The 14,694-nt window shown below is 31.9% G+C and overlaps 1 protein-coding gene across 1 annotated transcript in view; it reads left to right on the forward strand.

Annotated features, from left to right (window-relative positions):
• Nucleotides 1-14,694, forward strand: part of LOC106470540 (dynein heavy chain, cytoplasmic-like) — an 83,678-nt gene that overhangs the window by 54,946 nt on the left and 14,038 nt on the right. The window contains exons 38-50 of the mRNA XM_022399145.1: nt 291-458; nt 1,146-1,379; nt 1,822-1,996; nt 2,325-2,478; nt 6,095-6,260; nt 7,035-7,198; nt 8,689-8,875; nt 9,191-9,286; nt 9,512-9,607; nt 10,142-10,213; nt 11,603-11,815; nt 12,653-12,744; nt 13,963-14,056. Of these exons, the coding sequence (XP_022254853.1) occupies nt 291-458; nt 1,146-1,379; nt 1,822-1,996; nt 2,325-2,478; nt 6,095-6,260; nt 7,035-7,198; nt 8,689-8,875; nt 9,191-9,286; nt 9,512-9,607; nt 10,142-10,213; nt 11,603-11,815; nt 12,653-12,744; nt 13,963-14,056 (1,911 nt within the window). The remainder of the gene's footprint in view (nt 1-290; nt 459-1,145; nt 1,380-1,821; nt 1,997-2,324; nt 2,479-6,094; nt 6,261-7,034; nt 7,199-8,688; nt 8,876-9,190; nt 9,287-9,511; nt 9,608-10,141; nt 10,214-11,602; nt 11,816-12,652; nt 12,745-13,962; nt 14,057-14,694) is intronic.

Below are 14,694 nucleotides of genomic sequence, written 5' to 3' on the forward strand. Positions count from 1 at the left end.
TTAAGGTAAAGTAAAGAACGACCTACGTGGTAGTTAACTTAAACTAACACTATTACTTAGTAGTAATAATTAAATTAAATAGTATGTATTGTTAGTAGTATTATATATATATATATACACACACACACACACACACACACACACACACACACACACACACAGTTTTTTCTAGTTTCAAAAATAGACTTTTGCGAGATAGCCTAGGCAGGTGAAAGTTCAAATGCTTCTCATATTAAGTGTAATTTTAAGTGACTTATTCAGCAGTAAAAGTTTTCTTATTTTTTGTGCAGCAAGATCAACTGGAACGTTATATTCCAAGATGCTTGATTTACACTCTTCTTTGGTCATTTGCTGGAGACGCTAGGTTGAAAGTTCGGTCTGACTTGGGTGATTTCATTCGTAGTACTACGACCATCCCCTTACCTCCCAACTCAGCTATGCCTATTATAGACTTTGAGGTAACATCATTCACTGTGAAGTTTTGGTTTTGTTATTAGAAATTAAAACTTATAGAGTGACATAGAAGCTCGGTTTCTTCTTCAAAAAGATAACTGTGTTAAGATACTGTTATGTTTTTTGAGAAAGTTATGAATTTTGTTGTGTTTGCATATTGAAGATAATCTTATATTCTAACACTAAAAATTTGTTAGATTGTTTGAGGTATTTAACAATACTTGTAAAAATGAAAACATTTTTGTGTTATCAACTGGATTTTACTGACTGGTGTCTAAAGTACTTATAATAAACTGGCAAAAGTTTTGAAAGCATTCTAGTATAAATATTATTTGTAAAAAAAATAATGTAGACCAGATGCGAAGTATCGCTGATGTGGAAGAAGAATACTTTGAATATATTTATTTTATTTATTTCTTTTTAAAGAGTGCATGGCATGGCCAGGTGGTTAGGGCTCTCGACTTGCAATCTGAGGGTCACAGGTTTGAGTCCCTGTCACACCAAACATGCTCGCTCTTTCAGCCATGGGTGTAGCTTTGTGCGAAATTCAAAACAAACAAACATTTTAAAAATTGTATTTATATCATTTGTACAAGAAGAAGGTGTTATGAAATTGAAAGCAGATGTATACTTATTATGGAAGATGACAAATTTGTTAAGTGTGTTACAAAACAAAGGTTTTTCACGATTAGGTGACAGTGAGTGGAGAATGGTTACCTTGGCAGAACAAGGTACCCCAGATTGAAGTGGAAACACACAAAGTAGCTGCTCCTGACATCGTAGTTCCTACTGTGGACACAGTGCGTCATGAATCTCTACTCTACACCTGGTTGGCTGAACATAAACCCTTGGTTCTGTGTGGACCACCAGGCTCAGGGAAGACTATGACTCTGTTCAGTGCGTTGAGATCGTTACCAGATATGGAGGTTTGTGTCAGCTCAATTTCAATATCTTAGTTCTCTGGAATCCTTTTGGAGTAGCATATTTGAATATTTCAGAATCAAATACATATTTAAAATTTAATGATTAAATTAGTATGATCTAACTTTTCCACAGTTACTGTGTATACAGTTTAATATAATTGTAACAAAACCCATAAAATTATAAAACTGAATTTCTTGAAGTCTTCTGTTCTTCCATTTACGTTGAATCAAAAAAAAAAGATCTCTGGTTTTTGGAAAGGGCCATTGGTATTTATTGTAATAACTTCAGTCAATGATAACAGCAAAACACTTAAATTTCACTCAAATTTGGTGTACAGATAGAATACCAGAAGCTTAATTTCCAGTTATCAGTGCTAATGGCGAAACATGATAAAATACTAATAAATGTATTAATCCAAAGAAACTGTTCTGTTTCATATTCTAGGTTGTAGGTCTGAACTTCTCTAGTGCTACTACTCCAGAACTACTTCTGAAAACTTTTGATCATTATTGTGAATACCGAAGAACGCCAAATGGAGTGGTTCTGGCTCCCATTCAGCTGGGCAAGTGGTTGATTCTGTTCTGTGATGAAATCAACTTGCCTGATATGGACAAATATGGTATGTCTGATTATAATTGAAAGTGTGACATTGAAATAGTTATTGAAATGTATATTCTTCTAACTGAATCAAAACGTTTTTTCTGTTATATCTGAACAGAGGCTAAAAATAAATAACTTGGTTATTTATGTATAAAGTAAGCTCTCGGTTTGAATTTTAAGTACAATAGAAAAAAGTTCATTACTTTATATATACATAAATATATATAAATAATTTTTGTGTGTGTGGTCGTAATATAGAAAAGTCTTAATAATTGTTATATATTCTAGTTATAGTTTGTCTTTCATATTAGGTTTTAGTATTAATACCATCACGATTTTCTTTACAGGTACTCAGCGTGTCATCTCCTTCTTGCGCCAGTTGGTAGAGCATGGCGGGTTCTTCCGTACCTCTGACCACTCTTGGGTGAAACTAGAGAGAATACAGTTTGTAGGAGCCTGTAACCCTCCCACTGATCCTGGCAGGAAACCTTTGTCTTACAGGTAAAGATTCTATTTTTCATAGGTTTTATAGTCTCTAAACTGCTTTGAATTATATATTGTTATTCTTTAGAGTGATATCAAGTTTAGATATTTTTCATATCTCATGTGGCACTGAGCAAATTAGGTATTTTCAAGATCAAGCTGAACGAGGCTTAATGTTGTGGCTGTGTGTATGTGCCAAAACACACACACACATGCACAAAATACTTTAGAGACTGGACAACATATTTTCATGATGTAGATAAAGATTTAAATCTTAAAAATAAGTTTGGTTTACTGCAGTAAAAAAAAACATAATTCTGTGGGAGAAAACATGACTTTATGTTCATTATTTTACAGTCATATAATGTAATACTTACTGTGGAATGATATTTACTATTAGCTTTATTATTTAGAACCAGTAAATAGTCTTAATTTTACCTTTTACATAAAAAAAAATGATTAACAGAGTTTTTTTAATAGCATTTTGCTAATGCCATTATGGTGTTATTTTGTTAATTATTTAATCTGGGAAATCCATAACATTTGTTAAAACCTTATCAATGAAGTGTTAATAAAACCAGGTGAATTTAGCCATTACAAATTGTGGTTTTAATTGCATTCCTCTTTACAGGAGTACAAAGATGTTTCTGCAAGAGAGCAGTAATTTTGCAAGGATATAAAGTCCTCCCTTAATAAGATCCAGAATAATTTTAGATAGTTCATGAAATGTTAATTTTTATAATTTTGCTTCACCAGCCACACAGTATCAGAGAATTGATAATAAGCATTATTGACTTTGTTTTTAGTACTTAGAAAAAAAGTAAGAAAAGGCTAATTGATTGCAGAATAGTTGCCATTAAGTAGGAAAAGCATAAATTTTGGATATATAATTTGAAATAAAAAAACGTCATGTGATTACTACAGGTTATAAGGTGATAAGCTGAACTTTAATGAACACACGTTTGATAATAATAATAAAATTAATTTGTATGGAAATAATGAGCAAAGTTTTGAAGAGCATTAGTATATAGTAATACATATCTAATTTTAATTTCATTTTTGCCAACAGTATGTGAATGAGGCCCATTTTACAATGCATTGTAAATTGGAGATTGATTTCGAAGTAACTGGAAGCAAAAACAAACGCAGAATAAAAAAAAATATTACTGTTTCTGGAAAGGCAAACCATTCTACAAAAAATACATGCATGTTTAAACTTTTTCCAGTCCGTATTTGTTTAATCTTTTTTTTTCCTGTGATTTTACAATCACAAACAATGTATTAAATTGCCTCTAGTGGACTGAGAACTGTAGACGTGGTCAGTGTGTTAACCCTTTAAATACAAGATGGACTATTTAAAAAAAAATGAACATTTCCATTCTAAGTGGACCACAATGATAAGTAATATTGCAGAAATAAATGCATCAACTGGCATTGAACCTGGGAATGTAAAACCCAGTATGACAAAGTAAACTGAATTATTAAAATAAACATTCAATATTATATCACAGATTCAAAGTAAGTGTTTCATAAACATGCTGTATGTTTTTCTCATCATCCTGGCATGTTGCAGCACATGTTCACTTGCTTTTTTTTCTTCTCTCTCTCTCTCTCTCTCTTGTGATTGACTCAACCACATTGAATAATTGTGAGCAAAGCTAAAGCTAATCGTAATTTGATTTGGCCACCACAAATATGTCAGTTTTATTCGATAACGAGAAACCCATTTTGAGACTAATAATGGCTGGAGACGGCTTGAATGGGTACTGAAGAAAAACTTTAATATAAGTTTAACATAACAGCAAATGTACAACGTTTTGTCATCATCAGGTACCTTTGTCAGTTTTATGTTGCTTTACAAGCTACGTGAGTGTAGCAATTTTTTGTGATTGTAATTCACAGCTGAAAAAGCTTGTTTTTTAAAACGTATTCACTTTTTTAAAGATGAATGAATATTTTTAATTAGTGCGGTAATATAAAGTGTAGTAGGCGACATGCTGAACCTAACTAATGCCTAGTTGCTGAATAAGTTGGATTTTTCGTACGACTCTTGGCTTTTGCACATATACTTGTTTGACTCTGTTCTACAATTTAGTAGAAATTGCTTTTATTATGTGCATGTTTTTTTTCCTTTTGAGTAAACTGTAATTTTTATGAAGATACCTTTTAAGTTCACAAAAATTGGTCTTCAGTTACCAAAAGTTTGCAAAACTAAATATAATAAAAATGAGAAGATAGCATATTTATAAAGAATAAGTCAGAACTACACACAATAAACTAATTAACCTCTTTCTCCATGGGCACCTTTTTCTGCACATGTCACATGGATTTAGTGAGTTACATTCAAAATATAATTAAATACTTTATTTTTATGGTATACCAATAAATATAACATAAAAATGTAACCAATCATCCCTATTTTAATAGTATATAAGTTTTATGTTCTTACTTTTATAAGGCAATATTTAAAATCATTCTAGTACTTCCCCTAGTGTAAGAATTGTGACATTTGCTCTCTTGGTGTCCCCTGTTCTCTAATTTATTTACCACCCCTCGAAGAAATACTAAATTTAATGTAAATTACTCGTTATAGTATCATCATCTCTCAAGCAAAACATAGTTTTCACAGCCTTCAAACTTGTTTGGTCACAGAGCCATGAAATAGACAATAAGACCCCTCTTGTCATGCCCACCTTTCACATTGTCTATTTCAGAAAATGCTAGTAGTTCTCTCTGCACTTCAATACTATATTATTTATAGCCAATAGAAAGCCAGGATTTTCATGTATCAAATGACGTATTATATTATGTCGAAAATTCTCTTTAAAGAAAACAATTTCACTTTCAGTTTTTAGCTTGATTCCCACAGAAAACACATTGATGAGCTTAGATGAAGTTTTAATGGCTCTTGTCACATAATTAGAAAGCCAGACAAATTGTGATAGTTTGGGACACTGTTTGCTTTTTGCACGTTATTATTCTGTGTTCTTTGGTGCATTATTTAATTTTAAAAAAAGATGGGTTAAGTGTCATCAACAGTCAACAGCAAAAGAGAAAGAAGTAAAACCAAAAAAAAACACCCAGGAAACATTGAGTAACTTGATAACTGTGGCTATAAGTCAGAAAGAGGAGAAATTACAATCATACTTCAGCTGACTTGCCAAAGCCTGTATCATATTGATGGCATCTTGGCAGTCTCAATAAAGTACTGTTGTCATGTTGAATGACGAGAACATTACTCTTATATTACTAAAGTTCTGATGAATTTTAATCCTTTTAAATGTTGTATTTTTACTTTTCAAAATGTTTCTTGTATGAGAACTTATAAATTACTATCTAATGTTATAAAGATGAATATTGAAAATGGTAGTATTTGCAATAATTTTGTATTTTAAGTATTTACAAGCAAGCAAGAAAAAGTACTTTTATTTCATACATTTATGAGATGTTACTTTCTGTATATGCTATGAAAAAAAAAAAAGCTGATCATTCCAATAAATGTGGTGCTTTTTTTTTTATAACTGCATTATTATTTTTTTCTTTGTCTCGGTGCTTCAGCTATTTTGATATCGCATATAAAATCTTATCTGTTGACTGTGGGAGGTATGGTATAACATTAATGCTTTAAATACAGGTTCCTGAGACACGTTCCAGTTGTTTATGTGGATTACCCTGGCGAGACTTCACTGAAACAGATTTATGGCACTTTCAATCGAGCTATGCTACGGCTCATACCGAGTCTTAGAACTTTTGCAGAACCACTTACGGCAGCTATGGTGGAGTTCTATCTCATGTCACAGGTGACTGACTGGTTTAAAATATTAGATGTTTTAGCTTTTCTTTTTTGTCTTCTTAATTGTATATTTTGTATTCCTTGATTTCTGAGTTAAGGATGTTTTGAGTAATTATGTTATTGAACTTATAGTGGTGTTAATTCTTTGTAAAATGGTTTGTTATCCTTTCAAACTGTATATAACTGCCTTATTTTGTTGTGGGAGAAGAATTAAGTCATCGTAAAATAGGTTTCTTTCATTAATAGTGAGTAAAAACTTAGTTTAAAACAAGGTTTTTTTTTATTTAAGTTGCATCTGAGTTTGAAAGAATTCTGTTGATTACTGTTAACGTGGTTGCCATTACATGTTTTTAAAAACACCATATACAACAGTTTTCAATGTTCTTGGTAAAAATCTGATTCTGTGCTGAAACAAACCTCAAGTAGAGGAGTATTTTAGAATATTACCAAATATATTGTGTTTAATTGTACACAAAAATGATTCACTGTATTGTTTTAAAACAAGGAAAGATTTATATTTCAGCTGTGTTACCTTTTTGTCAGCTCGAATAACAACATGTCCGGTGATTTTGACTAGTAAAATATGAAACTTTAATTTTAATGCTTAGGGCTGAAGTTGTATTAATGTTATTCATACCAATAGCAAATGTAAGAATCAGTGATGAAAAGGTAACTGTTAGTTTCCTGTTAAATCTTACTTGTAGATACTGTTATAATTGTGTACATAATGTGAAGCATTTGAAAATGGAAAAATTACACAATTATACTTTTTTGGGTTCAGGAGAGATTTACTCAAGACATGCAGCCTCATTATGTATACAGTCCTCGTGAGCTCACTCGCTGGGTTCGAGGAATATGTGAAGCAATTAGACCTTTGGAGACTCTGCCTGTTGAGGGGCTTGTGAGACTGTGGGCTCATGAAGGGTTGCGACTCTTCCAAGACAGGTACTTAATGAATCTTCTCATTGACTGTTTTACTCTGCAAGTGCTTTTAAGTACATTTGAAGAGATTTGTAAATCAATTTGGCAAAACTAATGTCTAAGTTAATACAGTCAGTTTTCCTATTATGATATGATGTTTGGAAAACTTTGTCAATGCTTTTGACCAAGAGAGGCTCTGTAGTTGAAATGATCATTTATTGTTCAAAACCCATCTGAAGAATTGTACTAACATAGAAATGATATTTTGGAAGGTTATAGAGTCTCTATCTTATCTAAAGCCTCTCTCTTTTCCTTTTTTTAAATACAAACGATGTGTTACTGGTGTTAGAAATTTGTATAGTTTTAAATCTTAGTAAATAATAATAAATTTTCAGGACAGTACAGCCACAGTTCATTGTTTAGATTGTTATTGTAGTAGAGAATTATGTGACTGGTAATTTTTGATGAACTTTCATGCATATTGAAATGAATTCAACATTTTTTGTTAAATAACGCATGCTTCATCTAAGGTCAATCATTCAGATGTGTTTCATAAAGCTAAGAAACCATTTGGTAAAGTAATAATAATCATAATTAGTAATAAGGGTAGGAAAGATATTCAAGGTAACATGCAACATTGTTATTTGTTTTGAAATGTGTGACAATGCAGCCACTTTTATTAAAAAAGCATTGGAAACTTTAAGATACTGGAACACTTCAAAATATAGTAGTAGTGAAAAAAGATAAAGTGGGGGTCAGAAAAAATTAAATCTGAGAATGATTAAGAAATAAAAAATTTATTTCATGCGGCTTTACGTGCAACTTCCAGTGCTCTTTGTCAAAACATATGTATGAAAAAAAACCACACTTCCAGTCTAGTATCTTAGCAGACCACTTGAACCACACTTCCAGTCTAGTATCTTAGCAGACCACATGAACCACACTTCCAGTCTCGTATCTTAGCAGACCACCTGAACCACACTTCCAGTCTGGTATCTTAGCAGACCACCTGAACCACACTTCCAGTCTGGTATCTTAGCAGACCACCTGAACCACACTTCCAGTCTGGTATCTTAGCAGACCACCTGAACCACACTTCCAGTCTGGTATCTTAGCAGACCACCTGAACCACACTTCCAGTCTGGTATCTTAGCAGACCACTTGAACCACACTTCCAGTCTGGTATCTTAGCAGACCACTTGAACCACACTTCCAGTCTGGTATCTTAGCAGACCACCTGAACTTTTACTCAGTATCCAGATAGTCTTGTATAAGCTCAAACTCTGTTGTTATTAGTTATCTGTCATTAGGACTTTGAGACCTCTTTCTTTTCTTTATCATGTTCCATATTAAATATGAAATGAATATCATTAGGAACACAAGACATCTCTTTTTATATATATCAGGTTATGTATTATAAATGGAATGGGGTGGAATTGTGTTTCCAAAATCTTATATTTATTTTGTACTTTTGTTTATGCATTTTTTGGTCAGGTTATTAAAAACTATTTCAGATTGGTGGAAGATGAAGAGAGAACGTGGACCGATGAGAATATCAACATGGTTGGACTTAAACATTTCCCAAACATCGACAGGGAGTCGGCCCTTACTCGACCTATCCTCTACAGTAATTGGTTATCTAAAGACTACATACCGGTGGATCGTGAAGAACTCAGAGACTACGTGAAAGCTCGACTGAAGGTAACATTTGAATCATTCCAGTTTGTTGCGTACGTATGTATGCATAATAATTTGTTAGTTATGTTCATTTTTTACATTGCATGTATTGTTAATAGTTGGGTTTGTGGTTTAATAATTAAATTTCAATTTTCTTCTTCCTTAATTTATCTAGTACAATTTGTGATTATTTCCACTTTCAACTAGTTGTAAAAATCATCAATTATCTACTCCCAGTATTTTCTTGTACATGAACTTGGTAAAAAAGCTGTTATTAGGTTCCGAGAAAATGTAGCAATTGTATGAAAACTTTTGTTTACTGATTGGTTTGTCTAACAGGTGTTCTACGAAGAAGAACTAGATGTTCCACTGGTGTTGTTTAATGAAGTGTTGGATCATGTGCTGCGAATTGACAGAATTTTCAGACAACCCCAGGTAAGTAGTTTACTAGAACATCAGAAGTTTATTGAATTTAACTTACAGAATAATTAATAATCAAACAGTTGCGAGATGTAGAAATAACATTTTGTCATTTCATAAAATAATGTTAAAAACTTAGTTTATAATTCAAACACTTACTGTTGAGACTTGAGTATAAATGAAGTTAACTTTTAAACTCATTGTGAAGTGCTGTTGAATAGTTCGGTACAATTTTCTCAGGGTCACTTGTTGCTGATTGGTGTGAGTGGTGCAGGAAAGACTACTTTGTCACGTTTTGTAGCCTGGATGAATGGATTAAGTGTTTTCCAGATAAAGGTATGATTATTTTTTATTTATTTTTTATAGACCTCCATTAGCACAGCAGTATGTCTGTAGACTTACAATGCTAGAAACTGGGTTTTGATACCTATTGTGGGCAGAGCACAGATAGCCCATTGTGTAGCTTTATGCTAAACTTTAAAACAAGCAAACAAAACGTTCATTTTATATATAAACCATTTATCTTCAACAAAACTGCTGCTAATATGAAAATTTTTTTTTAAAGTAAATGTTTATTGAGGATAAAAAGTATTATTTTTACATACGTTTTATTTGTATTAATTTGCTATTTTATATTTTAGAAAATTTTAATAGCAACGATTACATGAAAACATTCCCTATGTAACATTTATGTATATGTACGATATATATTTATATTGTTTTTACTGTAGATAATTATTTTTTAAACATGAAGCAGTTATAATATCAAGCATACAGATTTAGTTTCAATCTCTTGTCATCTTTTGGAAATTATAAATATGTATATATATAATTTTTTTATTGAAAGATGTGAATGTGTTTTGAATGTAGGTTCATAACAAATATCACGCTGCTGACTTTGATGAAGATCTGAGGAATGTATTAAGAAGATCTGGATGCAAGGTAAATACTTTGATAGGTTGTTTAGGAAGAGTATTCATGATGAAACTAAGATGAAAGGATGGCAACTGCCTGTTGAAGAAGCGCAAGTGTAGAGGACGATGTTTTGAATGTCTTCCTCCTTTTGTCTTTTGGACCCAAATTATGCAAATTCTTGAATTAAACCAAGTGCTAAATATGTGTGTGTGTATGTTTGTGTGTTTTTAGACATACATACATACATGTGTGTGTGTGTATATGTATCTATGGAACTACATTTGTTTTTATTTCATGTCGATCAGTGTGAATCTTTTGCCAAGTGAGACTTAATACTGTTGCTGTTTCCACTGTTGTGCATTTTTGATGAATGAAAATGCATGTTTAATCCTATGTGGCAGGATCCAAGAGCCCTAGAAGCTTGAATATGGCTCCTGGAGATTTGTAAAATATAGTTAAAGTGGTAAATATTGTAGTAATCACTGATTATAATGACAGCTTTTCGTCTTCAGAATAAAGTTGATACACCCTGATGTATAAAACAAAAATCAGCAGTGTAACATTAGATAAATTTAAAAAGTTGAAAGTAGTTTGGTTTTTTTCAAGTACTTCATGGTTAGTTTTTGGGATTTTAATGAACCAACGTAGTCTGAATTTTCTAGCGCTAATTGTTACGTATGTGTGTGTGTGTGTGTGTCTATATATAAGACTTAATGTGATGAGGTTTATTTATTCTCTCATATCTCTCTAAATCTGACAGAAACCAGTCTTTCTTCTCAAAAATACATTATAAGCATCAGTCATGAAGTTGAAATAGAATTTACCTCTATGTGGGTACACCTTATTGTTCTAGGATATTATCATATTGAGTATGTGTTTATGTTTTATATTTAAGATCACCAGAAAGTTTAATAAAAGAGGAATTTTTTTTTCTCGACTCTTTTATATGGTTACTTAGTAAAATATTTTGCATATATAATGAATTAGTTCTGCATATGTTTAATAGCAAAGTCAAAATTCATTCTTGTTCATTTATTATACTTTCGTTTTTTTTCTATATGAGTAAAGAGGTCACTTAGTTTTTGGAATCTATGTAATTATGTATATTAGGCCTAGAGTACGTCTGTTTCATTGAAGCATAGTAGGTGTTTATTAGGCGTAATATTACAGTACAGTGTGCAGACTAATAACCATATCTTTGTATATTGACTCTGTTTTAGCTACCAATAAAAGATTGGGTTTAATAGTACTTTATGTTTTGATTTTTAACTGCTGTTAGCTGTCTGGAATTTTAACTCGAGCTGTGGGGTGTAAAGCATGTCCAGTAATGTGTATGAAATATTAGCATCCAGCGTGTCAGTTATGTTTTAAAGTAGAGAATATTTTCAAGTAAATGTGTAACTGTTTATCTGTCAGGATGAAAAGATTTGTTTCATTTTGGACGAGTCCAACGTGTTGGATTCCAGTTTCTTGGAAAGAATGAATACACTTTTGGCCAATGGGGAAGTACCTGGATTGTTTGAGGGTGACGAGTACACTACCCTGATGACACAGTGTAAGGAAGGGTCCCAAAGAGAAGGACTTATGTTGGACTCGAATGAGGAGTTGTACAAGTGGTTCACCCAACAGGTTTGTTGTAACTCAACTTTTATTAACTTTTAAATCACGCAGCTTTATGAATAACTGTAATACAGAAAATTAAAATACATTTATGGAAACAAACTTGTGCATTATGTAAAAGCACTTTTTCAATTAATTTCACATATTCTGAAGAATAATCTACTGAAGTAAATCCTATTATAAACTTTGGTTCATTAAGCATTATCTTAACTGATAATTCTGATGGTTGTTAAATGTATATACAAGGGCAACAGATTTTATCACAAGTTTTCTACGGCACTGGTAGAATATACTTAAGTGTGAAATTCAAAATATATGCTTGTGAGGTGTTGTAATTGATTTCCTAAAAACATTATTTACGACAAAATAATGGGTAATGTTTAATATTATAAAGTTGTGATATGGGCAAGTCAGAATTTCAGAATATTTTAAACAACACGTAAACATAAGTCATCATGGCTGCTTGGTGTGAGTATTAGTTTGCTTTAGAGTTCTAAAATACTGACAACGTTTAAGTTATAAATCATTAGTAATTGTATGCAATAATGATTAAAGAAATTCAGTGAGGGCAGTATTCTGACTCCTCCTTCTTATGAACTTCTTTTACCTGAGTTTCGAGATTTAAGGTAATCTGATGTTGCGTGTGTATATAGCAGGTCTAGATCTGCTTAATAAACAGTGTATGAATAAATATACTCAACTTTTTCTAGTACTGCTTTCATTTATATTGAATTGCACATGTTTCAAATCATAATCCTTTACATTACATGCCAGTAAATGTGGTATTTGGATGAAGTTATTAGTGTTTGTGTGAATTTTGTTAATAAACTTGTTACTCTGGAACAGGTTATGCGTAATCTACATGTGGTTTTCACCATGAACCCGTCTTCGGAAGGCTTGAAGGACAGAGCAGCCACTTCACCAGCTTTATTTAACAGGTCTGTGTTTATCTGTGAAACTTAAACACAGACCTGTTGAATAATCCTGTTGAATAATCCTAAGTTTCACAGATTGGTCTGTGTTTATCTGTGAAACTTAGGATTATTCAACAGGTCTGTGTTTATCTGTGAAACTTAGGATTATACAGTATTAGATTTTGACCTTTTGATTACTAAGCTTTTATAAAGAATTTTCACTGATTTGTTTTTTATTTGCTGTAGGAATTCAGACTGGTTCACGATCAGTATTATCAATGTTACTGATTCTAATGAGCTATATATAGCTTAGCATGCTTGGACTGGGAATCTGAGAGTTCATGGCTGGTTTTTACAAAAACATGCTCTCCTCACTCAGGGAACACTTGGTAAACCATGGTGAAATCCCACTAGCTAGACCAGGGTAGGCCAAAAATTGTTGGTGGTTGCTGTTGGCTAGCTGCTTCTATCAGTTCAAAATTAGGGTTGGCTCTCAAACATTGAAGTTCTGAAGCAAACTGTTCAGACATTACACTGCTTATGATTTTAGCTTTGCTCATGGAAGATTTACAGCCGTGGTCACTGTTTTACAATAATGTTATTAAGACGGAAGTGATTTATTATACTTGACTTCAGATCTTTTATAAGCATAGATAAGAATTGTATTGTTACTTAATCCAAAACTAAATCATTATAATGAAATTTTCCTTTTTTCAAATTCAAAAATTAATGCATCTTTATCCTTATGATTTTTTCTAAAGATAAACAAAATATCCTCAAAAATAAAGTTGAATTTTTTTTATGTCAGTATCAATTTAATCGTATTATTTTTTAACTTATTGCATTTAGTGCATTTAGTTTTGAAAACGTAGATTGGACTTCTCTATAACCGTATTTCTGTAATGCATATTAAAGTATGAAACATTTTAATGCCAGTAATGAACGATCTTATAACACCAAATTTCTTATTTTCCTTTAATTAAACACTCAGTGTTTCACTTCACAGCTTCTTCAAGTTAGTATTTTAGTGAAACAGTTCCTGAAGAAGCTGTAAAATGAGTGTTCAACTAAAGAAGGAAAATGATAAATTTAGTGTTATAAGATTGTTTATTACCAGCATTAAAATCTTGTTTATTGAGACAACATGAACTGTTTGTTAAGAATGTTCAACGAGTTTACTTCATCTATTGTTCCTTACAATATTGTTAGAGTGCTAACTAAGAAGAATTATTTTACCTGTAGGTGTGTACTGAACTGGTTTGGAGACTGGTCTGATAGCGCCCTCTTCCAGGTGGGAAAAGAATTTACTTCAAAACTGGACTTGGACAAAAGTGCTGTAAGTGTAGTTATATTGCAAACTAACCTTTTCTCTTTCCGTGTTTTAATGTTTAGATCAGGAAACAAAATGAAACTTAATATGATAGTTTTAGTTGTTTTTACACAACAAAAACGAACATTGGGGATTTGAGACCAAAAGTTTCATAAAACACTTTTGGGGCTTCTCTCTACACACAGCTGTTGTATCTATAATATGCATGTTAGTAAAGTGTTGGAGGGTTCCTGTCCACACAGCTGTTGTATCTGGAATTCTTGTGTTAGTAACACGTGTTATGATGTTTGTACAGAATGTCATTTTATGTATGCCTTATTTTTTTAACACTATTACATTTTATATTTTTTGGGTTGGCATAGCTTTTTTGTTACTTATTATGTACATTCTTATTTTGAATGTGTTATACAAGGAATAGCTTTTTTGTTACGTCATTGGCTGAAATGAAATATGATGTTGATGATGGTGCATTTTTCATGTCTGATGCTTTCTCCGGAAACATAGATTTTACTGTTTTGAAACCTATTCATAAGTTAGAAATACAAGTTATTTAACTGTCAAAATAACAAATAACATTCTTGAAGATAGCTTCTATATGCAGAAACATCTGTTAGCTGAGTTCTTGCACAGATCTTAAAATATAA

The sequence above is a fragment of the Limulus polyphemus genome, unplaced genomic scaffold (genome assembly GCF_000517525.1).
Source record: "Limulus polyphemus unplaced genomic scaffold, Limulus_polyphemus-2.1.2 Scaffold4073, whole genome shotgun sequence".
NCBI lineage: Eukaryota > Metazoa > Arthropoda > Merostomata > Xiphosura > Limulidae > Limulus > Limulus polyphemus.